This window comes from Ranitomeya imitator, chromosome 3 (genome assembly GCF_032444005.1).
Source record: "Ranitomeya imitator isolate aRanImi1 chromosome 3, aRanImi1.pri, whole genome shotgun sequence".
Taxonomy (NCBI): Eukaryota; Metazoa; Chordata; class Amphibia; order Anura; family Dendrobatidae; genus Ranitomeya; species Ranitomeya imitator.
Window position 1 is genome coordinate 843,915,745 of NC_091284.1, and position 19,889 is coordinate 843,935,633.

The 19,889-nt window shown below is 49.6% G+C and overlaps 1 protein-coding gene across 2 annotated transcripts in view; it reads left to right on the forward strand.

The window, feature by feature from the left end:
- Positions 1 to 13,638, forward strand: part of TRIM3 (tripartite motif containing 3) — a 91,819-nt gene extending 78,181 nt beyond the window's left edge. For both annotated transcript variants that reach the window (XM_069759612.1, XM_069759613.1), the window contains 5 exons: positions 237 to 404; positions 2,541 to 2,721; positions 2,806 to 2,876; positions 3,096 to 3,236; positions 12,010 to 13,638. In XM_069759612.1, the coding sequence (XP_069615713.1) occupies positions 237 to 404; positions 2,541 to 2,721; positions 2,806 to 2,876; positions 3,096 to 3,236; positions 12,010 to 12,162 (714 nt within the window). In that variant the 3' untranslated portion in view covers positions 12,163 to 13,638. The remainder of the gene's footprint in view (positions 1 to 236; positions 405 to 2,540; positions 2,722 to 2,805; positions 2,877 to 3,095; positions 3,237 to 12,009) is intronic.
- The last annotated feature ends 6,251 nt before the right edge of the window (positions 13,639 to 19,889 follow it).

Sequence of the window (19,889 nt, forward strand, 5' to 3'; positions counted from 1 at the left end):
AGGTCTACCTATGATGTAAATTACAGACGCCTCTCATCTTTTTAAGTGGTGGAACTTGCACTATTGCTGACTGACTAAATACTTTTTTGCCCCACTGTATATATATATGTATATGTATATGTATATATATGTGCCGCCGCCATATACAGATCGCTGCCGTAGGGGCCGCCATGTACGGATTGCTGTCGGGTGTTCTATCCGCTATGTATGGGTTCTGCCACTCTCATCATCCGCAGGTCTTCTCTAATGAGGGGCAGTTTAGGCTGCGCTTTGGAGTGCGGGGCCGGTCTCCGGGGCAGCTGCAGCGCCCCACCGGTGTGGCTGTGGACATGAATGGGGACATCATTGTGGCAGATTACGACAATCGCTGGGTCAGCATCTTCTCTCCCGAGGGGAAGTTCAAGGTGAGATGTGAACCGGTGTCTCGTCCTCTCACCAGTGCTCTCTGGATGCTGTCTCTCATCTGCCATGTCACATGTGTATATTCAGTCCTGCCTGTCTCTGTCTCTCCATGGTGTCGGTTGTCTCTCCACGATGCTGGCTGTCTCTCTGTTGTGCCGGGTGTCTCTCTCTTTCTGTTTTCCCTAGCTGTATTTCTCTCCTTGGTGCCAGCTGTCTCTCTCTTCTGTCTCTCTCTCGCTCTCCTGTCTCTCTCCTGCCTGTGTCTCTCTCTCCTGCCTGTGTGTCTCTCTCTCCTGCCTGTGTCTCTCTCCCCTGCCTGTGTCTTTCTCCCCTGTATGTGTGTCTCTCTCCTGCCTGTCTTTCTCTCCCCTGCCTGTCTCTCTCTCCCCTGCATGTGTCTCTCTCCCCTGCATGTGTCTCTCTCTCTCCTGCCTGTGTCTCTCTCTCTCTCCTGCCTGTGTCTCTCTCTCCCCTGCATGTGTCTCTCTCTCCTGCCTGTGTCTCTCTCTCTCCTGCCTGTCTCTCTCTCTCCTGCCTGTGTGTCTCTCTCTCCTGCCTGTGTGTCTCTCTCTCCTGCCTGTGGCTCTCTCCTGCTGGTGTCTCTCTCTCCTGCCTGTCTCTCTCCCCTGCCTGTCTCTCTCTCCCCTGTATGTGTCTCTCTCTCCTGCCTTTCTCTCTCTCCTGCCTGTCTCTCTCCCCTGCCTGTCTCTCTCCCCTGCCTGTCTCTCTCCCCTGCCTGTCTCTCTCCCCTGCCTGTCTCTCTCCCCTGCCTGTCTCTCTCTCCCCTGCCTGTGGCTCTCTCCTGCCTGTGTCTCTCTCTCTCCTGCCTGTCTCTCTCCCCTGCCTGTGTCTCTCTCTCCCCTGCCTGTGTCTCTCTCTCCCCTGTATGTGTCTCTCTCTCCTGCCTGTCTCTCTCTCCTGCCTGTCTCTCCTGCCTGTCTCTCTCTCTCCTGCTTGTCTCTCTCTCCCCTGCCTGTCTCTCTCTCCCCTGCCTGTCTCTCTCTCCCCTGCCTGTCTCTCTCTCCCCTGCCTGTCTCTCTCTCCCCTGCCTGTCTCTCTCTCCCCTGCCTGTCTCTCTCTCCTGCCTGTGTCTCTCTCTCCTGCCTGTGTCTCTCTCTCCTGCCTGTGTCTCTCTCTCCTGCCTGTGTCTCTCTCTCTCCTGCCTGTGTCTCTCTCTCCTGCCTGTCTCTCCTGCCTCTCTCTCCCCTGCCTGTGTCTCTCTCTCCCCTGCCTGTCTCTCTCCCCTGTATGTGTCTCTCTCCTGCCTGTCTCTCTCTCCCCTGCCTGTCTCTCTCTCCCCTGCATGTGTCTCTCTCTTTCCTGCCTGTGTCTCTCTCTCTCCTTCCTGTGTCTCTCTCTCCTGCCTGTCTCTCTCTCTCCTGCCTGTCTCTCTCTCCCCTGCCTGTCTCTCCCCTGCCTGTCTCTCTCTCCCCTGCCTGTCTCTCTCTCCCCTGCATGTGTCTCTCTCTCCCCTGCATGTGTCTCTCTCTCTCCTGCCTGTGTCTCTCTCTCCCCTGCCTGTGTCTCTCTCTCTCCTGCCTGTGTCTCTCTCTCCTGCCTGTGTGTCTCTCTCTCCTGCCTGTCTCTCCTGCCTCTCTCTCCCCTGCCTGTGTCTCTCTCTCCCCTGCCTGTGTCTTTCTCCCCTGTATGTGTGTCTCTCTCCTGCCTGTCTCTCTCTCCCCTGCATGTGTCTCTCTCCCCTGCATGTGTCTCTCTCTCTCCTGCCTGTGTCTCTCTCTCCTGCCTGTGTCTCTCTCTCCCCTGCATGTGTCTCTCTCCCCTGCATGTGTCTCTCTCCCCTGCATGTGTCTCTCTCTCTCCTGCCTGTGTCTCTCTCTCTCTCCTGCCTGTGTCTCTCTCTCCCCTGCATGTGTCTCTCTCTCCCCTGTATGTGTGTCTCTCTCCTGCCTGTCTCTCTCTCCCCTGCCTGTGTCTCTCTCTCTCCCCTGCATGTGTCTCTCTCTCTCCTGCCTGTGTCTCTCTCTCCTGCCTGTGTCTCTCTCTCCCCTGCCTGTCTCTCTCTCTCCTGCCTGTGTCTCTCTCTCCCCTGCCTGTATCTCTCTCTCTCCTGCCTGTGTCTCTCCATGGTGCTGGCTGTGTTCTGTGTGCGGTTTACCTCACTGTTACTGTGTCTATAGAACAAGGTGGGCGTCGGGCGCCTCATGGGTCCTAAGGGCGTGGCCGTGGACCGGAACGGCCACCTGATCGTGGTGGACAACAAGTCCTGCTGTATCTTCATCTTCCAGTCTAACGGGAAGCTCGTGGGCAGGTTTGGCGGCCGTGGCCCTGGGGACAAGCAGCAGACGGGCAGTCTGGATGGTATGTGTGGCTGTGATTGGTGGGAGGCGCCTGTGAGGGCGGGGCCTGTCAGCACAGGATGTTGACTGTGCACTCTCTTTCCAGGTCCCCACTTTGTGGCTGTTAATAACAAGAATGAGATTATTGTGACTGATTTCCACAACCACTCTGTGAAGGTGAGCGATGTGCCGATATGTTGCACCCCACGGAATGTTTTATCTGGCCCATCTAGACTCCGTCACCCCTGATCTCACCTAGGTGGTCACCAGATGAGTGGCGCTCGCCTTCATGTGCCTGATCTCCCCAGTTCTCACACCTCTTTCAGTGTTCGCTCTCGGCGCTGTGACGGTAATAAGGTCACTTGTGACTGCGGCGCTCTCGTTTACCTCCTGCAGGTGTACAGCGCAGAGGGAGAGTTCCTCTATAAGTTCGGCTCTCATGGAGAAGGGAACGGTCAGTTTAACGCTCCGACCGGAGTTGCCGTGGATTCCAATGGAAACATCATTGTGGCCGACTGGGGAAACAGCCGGATTCAGGTGTGTGAGGGTGGGGTGGCGGTCCGATCATGCTTCAGGCTATGTGATAAGTAACATAGCAAGGCCGAAAAAAGACATTTGTCCATCCAGTTCAGCCTATATTCCGACAGAATAAACCCCCAGATCTCCGTCCTTCTAAAGAACCTAATAATTGTATGATACAATATTGTTCTGCTCCAGGAAGACATCCAGGCCTCTCCTGAACCCCTCGACTGAGTTCGCCATCACCACCTCCTCAGGCAAGCAATTCCAGGTTCTCACCGCCCTAACAGTAAAGAATCCTCTTCTATGTTGATGGAAAAACCTTCTCTCCTCCAGACGCAAAGAATGCCCCCTTGTGCCCGTCACCTTCCTTGGTATAAACAGATCCTCAGCGAGATATTTGTATTGTCCCCTTATATACTTATACATGGTTATTAGATCGCCCCGCAGTCATCTTTTTTCTAGACTAAATAATCCTAATTTCGCTAATCTATCTGGGTATTGTAGTTCTCCCATCCCCTTTATTAATTTTGTTGCCCTCCTTTATACTCGCTCTAGTTCCATTATATCCTTCCTGAGCACCGGTGCCCAAAACTGGACACAGTACTCCATGTGCGGTCTAACTAGGGATTTGTACAGAGGCAGTATAATGCTCTCATCATGTGTATCCAGACCTCTTTTAATGCACCCCATGATCCTGTTTGCCTTGGCAGCTGCTGCCTGGCACTGGCTGCTCCAGGTAAGTTTATCATTAACTAGGATCCCCAAGTCCTTCTCCCTGTCAGATTTACCCAGTGGTTTCCCGTTCAGTGTGTAATGGTGATATTGATTCCTTCTTCCCATGTGTATAACCTTACCTTTATCATTGTTAAACCTCATCTGCCACCACTCGGCCCAAGTTTCTAACTTATCCAGATGCATCTGTAGCAGAATACTATCTTCTCTTGTATTGACTGCTTTACATAATTTTGTATCATCTGCATGATGATTAAGAGTACGTGCCCACGATCAGTAAACGCAGAGAGTCGGAAGGTGCATACTTGTGCAGCGTCTGACCCGTAGCGTCCAGATGTTACAGCATTGTGGATGAGATTTTAAGAAATCCCATGCTTACTATGCATCCACAGACACCCGCGGCTCACCCACAGACATGTGGCGCCTCTCTCCAGACCTTTGCATGTCTACTTATTAGCATCTCCGCTTGAGAAATTACATTGATTGAATGTATTGATGTCGTGAATCCACACGGCTCAGTGATCACAGAGGAGGCACCTGCGTTCAATAGACGGCAGCAGACATGCGCTGTGTCCTAACGACAAGCTTAGGATGGTAACAGAGGGCAGTGAGTTATGTGGCCAGATGACCTGATTGTTCCAACTTGGATTCTTCAAGACGTCTCTGAGGGTTCAGTGATGGTCAATGAAGCGGTTCTGTTTTCTTCCAGCTGTACCCGCGATCCCCTAAGCTGACATCCTGTAGAGTCTCTTGGAACAGTGGAAAAAGTCTCCTTATATAGTTCACAGTTGTATTTCAAGCCGTCATCCACAGGTCAAGAGAAAAATATGATGAAGTTAGCTCACATTGTTTATATATAGTCGATCTTTATATAGTCGATCTTTCAATGTTTGCATGACAACAAGTTGCATGGCCCGGTACAATGTGTACTCAACATATCAGCATGCATCATTGTTCAGTGACCCTGCATCCCTATTTTGCAAAGATAACAGTACAATGAACTATAGGAGCTGATATAGGAAGTAAATAACCATTCGTCCATTTGCAAATATCAATTCGACCTACAGGAAGAGTCAATACTTCAGTTATCAGTTTGATTGTAGGCCTACTGAATTTGTCTGGCGTAATTAAGAAGAAATGCTGTGTTTTCACATTCCTCCCCCTTCTTAATTAGCCCCGAAGACTGCTAGAACCTGTGTGGGTCGCTGTTGATGGGGCTTCTAGACATCATAGGCTTCCGGTCAATTCTTCTCTCCTTGTTGGGACAATCCATCGGCTTTTCCATGATCTTTGCCCTTTTTTATGGGAGACAGAACAATTATAGGACTGTACGGCCAGACTCCTGAGTAAACGTCGATTGTCCCCAGCAGTTTGATTTAGCCAGCTTAAAGGATTGTGGTCGGTTAAGACCGTGAATTCGTTGCCGTAGGGCTTCAATTTAGTGCCCAGACTATGGCCAAGCATACTTTTTCTCTTGTGGCATATGCCCTCTCCCGGTCCAGCAGCTCCCAGGAGACACAGGCTTTCTGGTGTTCCTGACCATCGCTCCCCACTTGGCTCCCAATATAGTGTCCGTTGCGTCTCTTTGGACAATGAATCAGCGGTGGGAGTCAGGGGCAGTCAGGACTGGACTTTGGGCTACCTGGGTTTTCAACTGAAGGAATGCAGACTCATGACAAAGGGAGCTTAGTCTCCAGAAACGCGTTGAGATTCGTACCCATATCATTTGTGCTGAAGTTTGAATCCTCCATATTTAAATTTGTGAATAAAGAGAACTTTTTTTCACGAATTTGGTGAAGCTGGACATTTTCTTCTTTTGGACGCCTGGACACAGCGGGTCCGTGCTCTCGAAATTCAGTTTATGCATCACGGGTGAGCTGGTTTATGTTCTACCTCATCTTCTCCCTAAACTTGTTTTACATACTCCCAGAATGGGAACCTCTTTTCTGTGGAAAGTGCCCTCCCAACTCTCTCTTACTACCTCCAACGGCCTTCGGATTTTTTGGCCTTATAGTAATTCAAGACAAGAGTACCCGGTAGAATCCTGCGGTACCTCCCAGTAGGCAAAGAGGAGCTGCAGCAGTTTTTTCTCACAGTCTCCCTGTCAGGACTTTCTTAATCCCACAAATTCCTGATATGACAGGCCGGTAAGGTCACGAGTACCACCCGCTGTGATCTCTGGAACGAACAGCTCTCTGCTGTCCCCTACCATCCGGACAATTACACGATTGGCCGATGATCAACGGAGAAGGCTGCCACCACCACTCTGTTTCGGTCAAATGGCACAGTTAGCTTATGGCTTTGAGGCGTAGTTTACAGAACAGAACTATTAAATGTTATATTTAATCCAAAGGGAGGCAGTGTTTGTGAAAAAATATGCAAAAGATTTTACAAGGGGGACAAAATAATACATCATAAATGGTTTCATAAAATAAAAGGGATTAACAAGAGAACTTACTACACCGATTGCAGAGACGATTCAGTTTAGCCGACGGAGAACGCTTCTATTTCACTTCAGACCCTAATAAGACTTTTCCCTTCTCTCTGTGGTCAATACACATCATCTTCAGTCATCTGGACATAAAGAGGAATCCTCACATTTTAATTAATCTTCACATCTGTCACTGCCGTTTTACATAAAGACAGGTTTGAGTGCTAGCTCCTGTCTCCTCGTGACATATGGTAGATGAAAGAGAAAAAGGGAGGGGAGATATGAGGGACCTCAAGGATGTTTAATATTTTCTATGACACTCTCCCATTGGACTTCACATACCAACTAATGAGCTGCTTGAGCGTTCCGTTGAAACACTCACACAACCCATTAGTTTCGGATTGGTAGGGGACAGTACACATGGGGAAGACACCATGTTCCTCCCAGGGGTCTGAATCAGCTTGCTTTTGAACTGGGTCCCCTGGTCTGTCAATACCTTCCGTGTAAACCCTGCTCAACTAAAAATGTCCAGTAGAACTTGAGCCACATGTTATGCATCTAATGATGACAGCGCAACGGCCTCCGGGTAGCTGGTGGCAAAGTCGACCAGGGTGAGGATGACCCTTTTTCCGCTGCGGATGGGGACAGCTGATGGACCCACTAAATTGATGGCAACCTTCTGGAATGGTTCACCTATCAAGGGCATGGATTGGAGCGGGGCATGACAGGGTGCCCCTCCCATCTGTTAACAAATTGGACAAGAGGCTTGGTATTTCTGCACCTGTTGAGCGACCCTTGGCCAAAAGAAACTACCCAGCAGTCGGGCCCGGGTCTTTCTGACCCCCATGTGCCCAGCTGCAGGGACGTAATGGACCAAGCACAGGAGTTGAGGTCAATACTGCTGGGGCACCACAAGCTGATGGACAAGGGTCCAGGGTTTCTCTGGGCAGGATGCAGGCTTTTTCTGATATCAGTCCATTTTCCCATCTATACACCTCCACCTCCCCTGATTTCTTTTCCTGGGTTGAGCGGTCATACTGTGGGCAAGTCTGTGAGCAAGTCTGTGAGTTTGGCTTCCCTAAATTCCTTGCCATCAGTCCTCCCCCAGTCAATGGCCGTAGTCTGGTCAGGTGTGTACACACTGCTGTCGGCTCAAAGTAGGATTATGGAAGCTTGGAGTGTGGGTTATGCTTGGGATGGGTGGCAGAAGGATCCACATCAGGGTGTTGCTTGGCTTGGTTACGGTGATGACTCTGACAAATTGGCTGGACAGTCCTTGTCCTAGATAGTTCAACAAAATAACAGATGTGGGGAGGTCGTCCATGAGTCCCACTTTAACCTCTCCTTAGTCGGTACCCGAGACCAGCTGCATACATGCTAGAGGGGATGTCCGAGCACTGACCTCCAGCCAGGGAGATTGTCACTTGGCGGCCGGGTATATTGTGTTCTGGTGAGACAATATCAGGGCTGACCAGGGTGGTGGAGGACCCAGCATCATTTCCGAAGTCCCTGGGCCTGGATATCACCGACTTTGACTGGCCGGATGTGGCGATGGAGGTTGGCTGGTGTAGGGTGGCCAGCCCACCCGCCATAGAGTATGGACAGAATATATCACGTTCTCCGCTACTGGTATCCTGGGGATAGAATCCCTCAGACTCTGCTGGCTCTTTTTGGCAGATTTTGACCTGCTGGGCTGGCAGATCGGCTCCAGGTATGGATACCCGGCCATGGGGACAATCTTTGGGAACGTATGTACGGCGCACTCATGTGTAACAGTGCTGTGGGTTGGGCAAATCGCGGGTACTGTTCGTAAACCTTTGTTCTGCTGGGTTTTCTGCTGGGTAGCGGCATAATCCTGCTTGACTGACTGGTGACCGGTCGAATCTTTCGTTGATTGGTCTTCATGGATCAGTGAGCATATTGAGTCTCCAGTGGGGTCGGTTGGCTTTAAACTTGTCAGACAATTGGGCTGCTTGCTCTGAGGTCTCGGGCTTCCGGTCAGCTACCCACTCTCATATTTCTGGAGCCATTTTCTCTTTAAGTTACTCAAGCACAATCATATCCCGAGGGGCATCAGCAGAGTGGGCAGCAATACAGTCAAGCCAGCGGTTGCAGTGTCGCCGGAGTTGACTGCCAAATTCTACACAGGAGACCACCTTAGGGAGACAATGTCCAGAACTTGGTGCTATATCTCTCAGGGGTGATTGTAAAAAACGGTCAGCAGGGTGTCCTTAATAGTTCCATAGTCCATGCAGTCCTCAGGCCCAAGTGACCGGGCAGCAACCTGTGCCCGACAACCCAAACTAGTCCTCAAGTATTTAGCCCAATCAGCTGTGGGCACCTGGTGCTTCAGCATTAGAGTCTCAAAATCTTGCAGCTGCTCATAGACTTCGATGTTGGACTCATTAAACATTGGCACGTCTCTGTAGCGGAGATAAGCTCCTTAGTGGGGGACTATGTTGGGCTTACTTGACCTCCCAAAATGGATTCCACAACAAAAGCCCTTTCCCCACTTGAGGTTCCAGGTCCCAATGCAACAAACAACTCCTGGATTTGGCTGCTGAGGACTGGGTTGATATTAGACCAGCACTCGGTCCTTACTCTGGCAATTTCTCTGGGTCCATCTTAGCAGAGTTTTCATTGTCCTCCAAGACTTTCTGGACATCCTATTGGACCAATAACTTACTCAAAGCCAACAAAGTGTCGGTGGTCCGGTATTCAGTCCGTCAAAGCTGGCACAAGCTCCTGTGGTTATCGTTTCTTGATGCGGCTATACATCCACTCTGGTCTTCTTCCCAAGGCCAAGTTGGTGGGGTTGGACATTGTGACGTCCGAAACCTGCTTTGTATGCCTCACCTATGGTTTGTTGGGTCTGTCTATATGCCTCCATAGTTGTAGAGCCCTAGATCACTGTCTACGAATACCAGTCCCCTGCAGCTCCCCCGCATCCGCCGGGCTGAGTGGTGTCCCACTGCAGCCACCATATGTGGAGACACAGGATCAGTGGGTGTCCTCGTCTGCTGGCCCGGCTTTCTTTAGAAAGACTGCATGGACCAGGGCTCATTCTACTGAATGTCCTCTCTGTCTTCCCGTGGGCAGAACACTACTCAGATAACACAGAGTGAGGGTAAAACAGTGTGGCAATAATTTATTGAACCACCAACAAACAATAGCATATAGAAGAGTCCCAGCAAATACCCAACATGGTGCAAATTAGAGTCTTGCTCTTCCCGCTGACTCACTGTGATTAGAGCTGCTTCGAGGGCCGACTACCCCCAGCAGTGGCACCCCTCTTTTGGTGGGCCCACACAGAGAGGCTGTAATGATAAGCGTCTGAAGCTAATAGAGGGCAGTGAGGTATGTAGCCAGGTGATTGTCCCAACCTGGATTCTTCAAGTCGTCTTTGAGGGTTTAGTGATGGTCAATGAAGCACATCCTGTAGAGTCTCTTGGAACAAAGGAACAAATCTCCTTATATAGTTCACAATTATCCTTCAAGCCAGCATCCAAAGGTCAAGAGAAAGATGTTATGAAGTTAACTCACATTGATTGTTTATATATAGTTTATCCATCAATGATTGCAAGTCAACAAACTGCATTGCCCGGTGCAATGTGCAATCAACATATCAGCAAACATAATTGTTCTGTTACCTTGCATCCCTGTTTTGCAAAGATAGCAATACAATAAACTATAGGAGCTGACATAAGAGGTAAATAACCATTTCTTCATTTGCAATTACCAATTTAGTAAATACTTAAGACAACAGTATGATTCTGGTCCTACTGAATTTACGTCTGGCATAATTAAGAAGAAATGCTGTGTCATCACACGCTCCTTCTTTATACATAGAAGCAGGCAGAACAGTCTTGGCAGCGATTAAGTAACACCCCCTCTCTTTATACACAGAAGCAGGCAGAAACTGTTTCAGCCGCAGTATAGCACCTGCGCAGGGCACACATCCAGTAATGCCCTCTCCCTTTATATATAGGAGCAGGCAGCACAGTCTCGGCAGCGGTGTAGCGCCTGCGCAGTGCACACATCCAGTAACACCCTCTCCCTATATATGTAGGAGCAGGCAGCACAGTCTCAGCAGCGGTGTAGCGCCTGCGCAGGGCACCCATGCAGTAATACCCTCGCTTTATATATAGGAGCAGGCAGCACAGTCTCAGCAGCGGTGTAGCACCTGTGCAGCGCACACCCAGTAACACCCTCTCCCTTTATATGTAGGAGAAGGCAGCACAGTCTCAGCAGCTGTGTAGAGCTTGCGCAGCGCACACATCCAGTAATATTCTCTCTCTTTATATATAGGAGCAGGCAGCACAGTCTCGGCAGCGGTGTAGCGCCTGCGCAGCGCACACATCCAGTAATACCCTCTCCCTTTATATATAGGAGCAGGCAGCACAGTCTCGGCAGCGGTGTAGCGCCTGCGCAGGGCACACATCCAGTAACACCCCCTCCCTTTATATGTAGGAGCAGGCAGCACAGTTCAGCAGTGGTGTAGCGCCTGCGCAGCGCACACATCCAGTAACACCCTCTCCCTTTATATGATGGAGCAGAAAGCACAGTCTCGGCAGCGGTGTAGCGCCTGCGCAGCCCACACATCCAGTAACACCCCCTCCCTTTATATGTAGGAGCAGGCAGCACAGTCTCAGCAGCGGTGTAGCGCCTGCGCGGCGCACACATCCAGTAATACCCTCTCCCTTTATATATAGGAGCAGGTAGCACAGTCTCGGCAGCGCTGTAGCGCCTGTGCAGGGCACACATCCAGTAATACCCCCTCCCTTTATATATAGGAGCAGGCAGCACAGTCTCGGCAGCAGTGTAGCGCCTGCACAGCACACACATCCAGTAACACCCCCTCCCTTTATATGTAGGAGCAGAAAGCACAGTCTCGGCAGCGGTGTAGCTCCTGTGCAGGGCACACATCCAGTAATACCCCCTCCCTTTATATATAGGAGCAGGCAGCACAGTCTCGGCAGCAGTGTAGCGCCTGCACAGCACACACATCCAGTAACACCCCCTCCCTTTATATGTAGGAGCAGAAAGCACAGTCTCGGCAGCGGTGTAGCTCCTGTGCAGGGCACACATCCAGTAATACCCCCTCCCTTTATATATAGGAGCAGGCAGCACAGTCTCAGCAGCGGTGTAGCGCCTGCGCAGTGCACACATCCAGTAACACCCTCTCCCTTTATATGTAGGAGCAGGCAGCACAGTCTCTGCGGTGGTGTAGCGCCTGCGCAGCGCACATATCCAGTAATACCCTCTCCCTTTATATGTAGGAGCAGGCAGCACAGTCTCTACAGCGGTGTAGCGCCTGCGCAGGGCACACATCCAGTAACACCCTCTCCCTTTATATGTAGGAGCAGGCAGCACAGTCTCTACAGCGGTGTAGCGCCTGCGCAGGGCACACATCCAGTAACACCCTCTCCATTTATATGATGGAGCAGAAAGCACAGTCTCGGCAGCGGTGTAGCGCCTGTGCAGCCCACACATCCAGTAACACCCCCTCCCTTTATATGTAGGAGCAGGCAGCACAGTCTCTGCGGTGGTGTAGCGCCTGCACAGTGCACTCGTCCTTTAACGCCTTCTCTTTTCTCTCCCATCCTTCATCTTGTCCTCTTCCAGGTTTTTGACAGCTCCGGCTCATTTCTGTCCTACATTAACACCATGGCTGACCCTCTGTACGGTCCTCAGGGGCTGGCGCTCACCTCTGATGGTCATGTGGTGGTTGCTGACTCGGGAAACCATTGTTTCAAGGTCTACAGGTATCTGCAGTGATGTGGGACAGGAGTCTCGGGCATAGCAGCCCGCGGCGTGTACATGATGTCTGCCCGCTCTGTTTATTCATCCTGCAGTGGTGTTTCCTTGTCCATTCTACGCCGCCAGTTCCTTGTCCCTAGTGCCCGACGCTGCGGTGCCGTCTGTGTGCTCCGCTTTCCTGTGCCCTCTGCTCAGAGAATTTCCTGCTCCGCTTTCTCCCCGTGCTCTAATCTCTCCGGAGAACTCTGCCATGGACGCTGCTCAATGTTTACTACATGCCAGAGAGGACGGTGGACGTGCCGATGTCTCCTCCGCGCGGTTTACAGGCTGATGGGAATGATGGTGGAGGATGGATCGGCCCCTGCTCGCTGCATCGCGTGGCTGCGGACAATGATGGCGGCTCTCTGATATTTGCACTGTTTATGTTTTATGATGGATGCTGTTATGTCTGCCGGTAGGATATGCTCTGGAAGGGGCTACACCCCAGGGTCACCTCTCTGACGAGGTGGCCACAAGAACACAGGAGCTCCCGCCAGGTAAACAGGGTCTCGGCTGGTTACAGGGTTTCCCAGCATGCAGTTCTCAGATGTTCCACCTTCGTGGTGGCTGTGGCATCTGTCGTGAGCTCTGGGGTCAGTGGGCCCGCGGTTATGGAAGCTGTGGTAGTGAATGTGTGCCTGGTCCTAGTGACGTCGGTAAGTTATCGATGGCGTTTCAGTTGCCATGTTCACCTCCACCAGGTGGTCTTCTCCTCGGCCTTATGGGGTGGGGGAGGTCAGTATTTGGGGGTATTGCCATCTGTCTGTTGTTATTTTTTTTTACTTTTGTTTTATTACATTTTCACTGTTTTTGTATTTACTTTTTTTACTTTGTCCACACACCATGAATGTAACTTCCCGCTCCTCGCCATATCACAAGCATGAACGGCCGAGCCGGGGCCCCATGTGGTGGGGTGAGTGTGTCATTGCCCTACATGGAGATGTGCAGCCCCATGTAAGCGGCTCAGCGCCAGCTGTGTGATCCTGTTTCGGAGCAGCACTAGGCGCTCACAGGTAGCAGTAATCCTGCCATGGGGTCAGTGGGATTGGAGCCCTGGTCTCCAGGAGGCCGGAGTGATGTCCGCCCGGCTGGTATCGCTCGTCTCTGCTCCTGACAACAACTGGCCGGATCTCGTCTTCAAATCGCCTGCCATATTTTAGGGGGAGCTATTGCTGGAAAACCTTCTGCCGGGAGGTGATGATAATGTGCCATAATCCATGCGGAGAGCTGTGTGCAGGTATGATGCAGAACAGAAGCCCCGGTGGCCATATTACCCAGCCCCACTATGCCTCCTCATGTAGGACAGGGTCACAGACCTGAGGTTCAGCGATGTATGAATGTGAGGAGGGTGCAGGACGACCTGTGGATCTGTTGCATGGGCCTGATCTTTGTATAATACATGATGGATGATGACAAGTTTGAACAGCTCGCTGCAAATAAACCCATCCCCCACCACGTCCTGTCTGGTGCCTTCTCCTCAGCGGGCCAGTGAGGCCATGTGCTCTGCTGGGGTGCATTGTGGGAATTGTAGAGTAATAATGATCTGCACACCATGCCTCAGACTGTGGCCAATGCGGAGATCTCCTGGTAACTTCTACACTGCCGCTGCAGCCTGAGCCGCCGCAGCCTGAGCCACCGCTACATGGATGTGGGGCCTCCGGGTGCCCAGAGTTGCATTTATAACGGTGAGAGCAATGTTTAGTCGTGTGCAGACTGGGAACTTGTATGGTGGTGCCACGTATCGGGTACAATCACACATGCTAGACACAGCTGCAAAATCCGCAGGGGCTTATGGGACCCTGCAATCTCATCCACATACTCCGTAAAGCTGCAGTAATTGACCTATGCTGGAGCTTTTTATTTGTGCCACTCGGATTCATGCGCCATATGGCTTTTCATTAGATTTGTGTGGATTTTTGCTGCAACATTGTCATTGTTGTGCGCTATAAGTCTGCCTCCAATTTTTGTCAACTGTGCGGTTTCATGACTCCGATCTTTGGATCTCAGGCATTTGGAAGCCCAGATTCGAGATCTAAATGTGAAGCTGGCAACACTGAGATCCATTGACAATATGGAAAGGAGTCTTCTGCTCACTGAGCAGACGCTCAATGGGATAGATGAGGGGGGGGATGGAGCCGCAGGACAGTGAAGTAGCAAGTTGGGTGACACTTAGAAGGCCGGGTAGAGTGCCAGGGAGGCTAGTCCTGATCTGGCACACCCCAATAAGTTTGCTAAGTTGGCAGATGAGGGGGGTTGCCAGGGTGGAGATAAGGGGAGGGGGAAAAAATATTAATTACTGATAGGGGTTTGTTATAAATCTCCAAAAATAATGGAAGCAATGGAGAATATCCTCGTAAAGCAAATAGATGAAACCTGCAGTTCCAGCAAAGGTGATTGGTGTCTGACAACTATGAGAGACAATTACCTCTGACAACTGGTTCAGGACCCAACAAGGAGGGGGGCACTGCTAGACCTAATATTAACCAACAGGGCAGACCGCATAGCAAATATAAGGGTTGGGGGTCACTTGGGAAATAGCGATCACAAAATAATAAGTTTTCATGTATCCTTTAATAAGATGTGTAGTAGAGGGGTTACACGGACACTAAACTTCAGGAGGGCAAATTTCCAACGGATGAGAGAGGATCTTGGTGCAATTAACTGGGACGATATCCTGAGACACAAAAATACACAAAGAAAATGGGAGACGTTTATTAGCATCCTGGATAAGACCTTTGCACAGTATATACCGTATGGGAATAAACATACTAGAAATAGGAGGAAACCGATATGGCTAAATAGAGCTGTAAGGGGCGCAATAAGGGACAAAAAGAAAGCATTTAGAGAATTAAAGGAAGTAGGTAGTGATGAGGCATTAAATAAATACAAAAAATTAAATAAAGTCTGTAAAAAGCAAATCAAGGCAGCAAAGATTGAGACAGAGAGACTCTGCCAGAGAGAGGAAAAATAATCCTAAAATATTCTTTAACTACATAAATAGTAAGAAACTAAAAAATAATAGTGTTGGCCCCTTAAAAATAGTATGGGTGAAATGGTGGATGAGGGTGAGGAAAAAGCCAATATGCTAAATGACTTTTTTTCATCAGTATTTACAAAAGAAAATCCCAATTCCACATTAAATATCACCGGCTTAACCCAGCAGGAAGTACGGCGGCGTCTAAAAATCACTAAAATTGACAAATCTCCGGGCCCGGATGGGATCCACCCTCGAGTACTGCAAGAATTAAGTACAGTCATTGATAGACCATTATTTTTAATCTTTAAAGACTCCCTAATAACAGGATCTGTACCACAGGACTGGCGTATAGCAAATGTGGGGCCAATATTCAAAAAGGGAACAAAAACTGAACTTGGAAATTATTAGCCAGTAAGCTTAACCTCTACTGTGGGTAAAATCCTGGAGGGCATTCTAAGGGATGCTATACTGGAGTATCTGAAGAGGAAGAACCTCATGACCCAGTATCAGCACGGGTTTACTAGGCACCGTTCATGTCAGACTAATCTGATCAGCTTCTATGAAGAGGTAAGTTCCGGACTGGACCAAGGGAACCCAGTGGATGTAGTGTATATGGACTTTTCAAAAGCTTTTAATACGGTGCCACACAAAAGGTTGATACATAAAATGAGAATAATGGGGATAGGGGAAAATATGTGTAAGTGGGTTAAGAGCTGGCTCAGGGATAGGAAACAAAGGGTGGTTATTAATGGAGCACACTCGGACTGGGTCGCGGTTAGCAGTGGGGTACCACAGGGGTCAGTATTGGGCCCTCTTTTTAACATATTTATTAATGACCTTGTAGGGGGCATTCAGAGCAGAATTTCAATATTTGCAGATGACACTAAACTCTGCAGGGTAATCAATACAGGGGAGGACAATTTTATATTACAGGATGATTTATGTAAACTAGAAGCTTGGGCTGATAAATGGCAAATGAGCTTTAATGGGGATAAATGTAAGGTCATGCACTTGGGTAGAAGTAATAAGATGTATAATTATGTGCTTAATTCTAAAACTCTGGGCAAAACCGTCAATGAAAAAGACCTGGGTGTATGGGTGGATGACAAACTCATATTCAGTGGCCAGTGTCAGGCAGCTGCTACAAAGGCAAATAAAATAATGGGATGCATTAAAAGAGGCATAGATGCTCATGAGGAGAACATAATTTTACCTCTATACAAGTCACTAGTTCGACCACACTTAGAATACTGTGCACAGTTCTGGTCTCCGGTGTATAAGAAAGACATAGCTGAACTGGAGCGGATGCAGAGAAGAGCGTCCAAGGTTATTAGAGGACTGGGGGGTCTGCAATACCAAGATAGGTTATTACACTTGGGGCTATTTAGTTTGGAAAAACGAAGACTAAGGGGTGATCTTATGTTAATGTATAAATATATGAGGGGACAGTACAAAGACCTTTCTGATGATCTTTTTAATCATAGACCTGAGACAGGGACAAGGGGGCATCCTCTACGTCTGGAGGAAAAAAAGGTTTAAAGGGACTCTGACACCCCCTCCAGCCGTTATAAACTAAAAGAGCCACCTTGTGCAGCAGTAATGCTGCATTCTAACAAGGTGGCTATTTTCGTTTTTGCTTCTGTTATTCCCTCAATAAAGCGTTTTATCATTTTCCCCAAATACCTAGACATGGAGGCAGGTCTGAGCCCCCTCTTTGAAGTGCCCAACTGCCGTCAGTCATCTCTTCTGTGGCGATGTTCACCGCCCCCTCAGCGCTGTTTTCGTCTGAAATCCGGCGCCTGCGCTGTGCGTGCCTGCCAGGGGCAGGCGCATTGAGTATTGTCCGTCATAGCTCGGATGCCGGGTTCCTAACAGCACCTGTGCAGGCAGTGCGGCCACCCTGTTGCTGAATCCCCGCCCCGCACTGTGTTATGCATTATGCACAGTGCGGGGCTAGGATTCCTGGGCATTCGCACTGCGTGTCAGCCACTCACCCAGGTCCCCCCGCTGGCACACGCAGTGCGCATGCCCAGGAATCCCAGCCCCGCACTGTGCATAATGCATAACACACTGCGGGGCAGGGATTCCCAAGGTGGGTGGCCGCACTGCCCGCACAGGCGTAGTCTGCAAGCCTGGCTGGGACGTCAGACAGCCAGAGCTTACTGCGTCTGCGCAACACAGTAATACACAGCGCAGGCGCCGGTTTTGAAGCGAAAACCGCAGAGGGGGCGGCGCCGAAAGCCCCTGAAGATTTGAGTGACGGCAGTGTAGCGGTTCAAGCTGGGGAGTGAGGACCCGCCTCCCTGGCTAGAGACAGGTATTTTGGATAAGTTTCAAAACGCTTTATTTTGGGAATACATGAACCAAAAACTAAAAGAGCTACCTTGTTAGAATTCAGCATTACTGCTGCACAAGGTGGCTCTTTTAGTTTAGAACGGCTGGAGGGGGGTGACAGTGGCCCTTTAAGCATAATAACAGATGTGGGTTCTTTACTGTAAGAGCAGTGAGACTATGGAACTCTCTGCCGTATGATGTTGTAATGAGTGATTCATTACTTACATTTGAGAGGGGACTGGATGCCTTTCTGGAAAAGTATAATGTTACAGGCTATATACACTAGATTCCTTGATGGGGTGTTGATCCAGGGAACTAGTCTGATTGCCGTTTGTGGAGTCAGGAAGGAATTTTTTCCCCAATGTGGAGCTTACAATTTGCCACATGGTTTTTTTTTGCCTTCCTCTGGATCAACATGTTAGGGCATGTTAGGTTAGGCTATGGGTTGAACTGGATTGACTTAAAGTCTTCCTTCAACCTTAATAACTGTTACTATTTTTGTTGTCATCTTGCGGTTTCATGACGTGGATTTTTGTGGTCATCGTGCAGGTGTATGCTCCGCATCTTTGTCATCATCGCGATTGTTCATGCTGCGAATCTTTGTTGTCATCACGTGGGTTCATACCACGGATCATTGTCATCATGTCACAGGTTTATGTCACGGCTGTTTGTTGTTATCTTGTGGTTTCATGATGTGGATTCTTGTTATCATCGCGCAGGTTCATCTTTGTGGTCATCACGTGGGTTGCTGTGGATGTTTGTCGTCATTGTGTGGGTTTATGCCGAAGATCTTTGTTGGCATTACGCGGGTTCATGCTGTGGATCTTTGTCGTCATTGAGCAGGTTCATGCTGCTGATCTTTGTCGTCATCGCATGGGTTCATGTTATGGATCTTTGTCGTCATCGTGTGGGTTCATGCTGTAGATCTTTGTCGTCATCGAGCAGGTTCATGCTGTGGATATTTGTCATCATCGCGCGGGTTCATGCTGAGGATCTTTGTTGGCATCACGCAGGTTCATGCTGCGGATCTTTGTCATCATCGCGTGGGTTCATGTTGTGAATCTTTGTCGTCATGGTGTGGGTCCATGCTGCGGATCTTTGTCGTCATCGCGCGGGTTCGTGTTGTAAATCTTTGTCGTCATCGTGTGGGTCCATGCTGTGGATCTTTGTCGTGATCGAGAAGGTTCATGCTGTGGATCTTTGTCGTCATCACGTGGGTTGCTGTGGATATTTGTCATCATTGTGTGGGTTCATGCTGAGGATCTTTGTTGGCATCACGTCGGTTCATGCTGAGGATCTTTGTTGGCATCACGTGGGTTCATGCTGAGGATCTTTGTCGTCATCGCACGGGTTCAAGTTGTGAATCTTTGTCGTCATCGTGTGGGTTCATGCTGTGGATCTTTGTCGTCATCGCACGGGTTCATGTTGTGGATCTTTGCCGTCATTGAGCAGGTTCATGCTGCAGATCTTTGTTGTCATCGAGCAGGTTCATGCTGCAGATCTTTGTCATCATCCACCCCGTGTTTCAGGAGGTCCACTCTGTTTTGGCTTGAGTCTAAATGAAAGACGCTGGCTGGAATTCCTTGGTTACGTGAGAGCATATAAAAGCTGACTGCTACCCCACGTATTTCCAGTGTAAAAGAACTCACTTTATTTACCGCACACAGAATATATAACACAGATACACAGGGTAGGCCAATAGAAAAAAACAGGCCAGACATACATTACAATCGCCGCAGGGGGCCGGAGCCTGCTGATATTTACTGTGGGAATTACAAAGGTGGGGGATATCTTGTCCCCTCTGTCCAGGGGCGCAGCCTGTGGACTGATGCATTTCACATGGAACCTATTATACATAATATATACTGCATAACATATTCTTGGTGCTGGGGGTTCTGTAACACTCGCTGTATCCTAAATTTTGGTTGACCCACAGATTTTGTATCTCCCTCCAGTATAGTCTTTAGTCACAGTGCACGTTCCTCTAGGCCACAGGTTACACACCCGAAGTGCATTCATCTAGCAGCACAATCCTTAATAGTTTCTGAAATTTAGATGACAAATCCTTCAACAGTAGCACGTGTGTCCAGCCCAGCTGGCAACTGATCTCTAGGACCTCATCCTAGATCCTCTCCCTTCTAAGTCACTCTCCCCCACTCCATGAATAAACATGTGGCTTCTTCCCTCCTCCCTGGGATCAGCCCCCTGAATGGGCAGAAGTGTACACACCCTTCCCCTTAAACATTTGCTTTTGCAACTATTTGTTATTCCTTACATCCATGGTTTTCTAACTGCGGGTGGATAGTCAAAATACATTGCCCCAGTCCACAAGGTCTCCTTCCCGGGGCTGGTAGTCCCACTGCCCCCGTACCAGGCGATACTCACCATCTCCCAA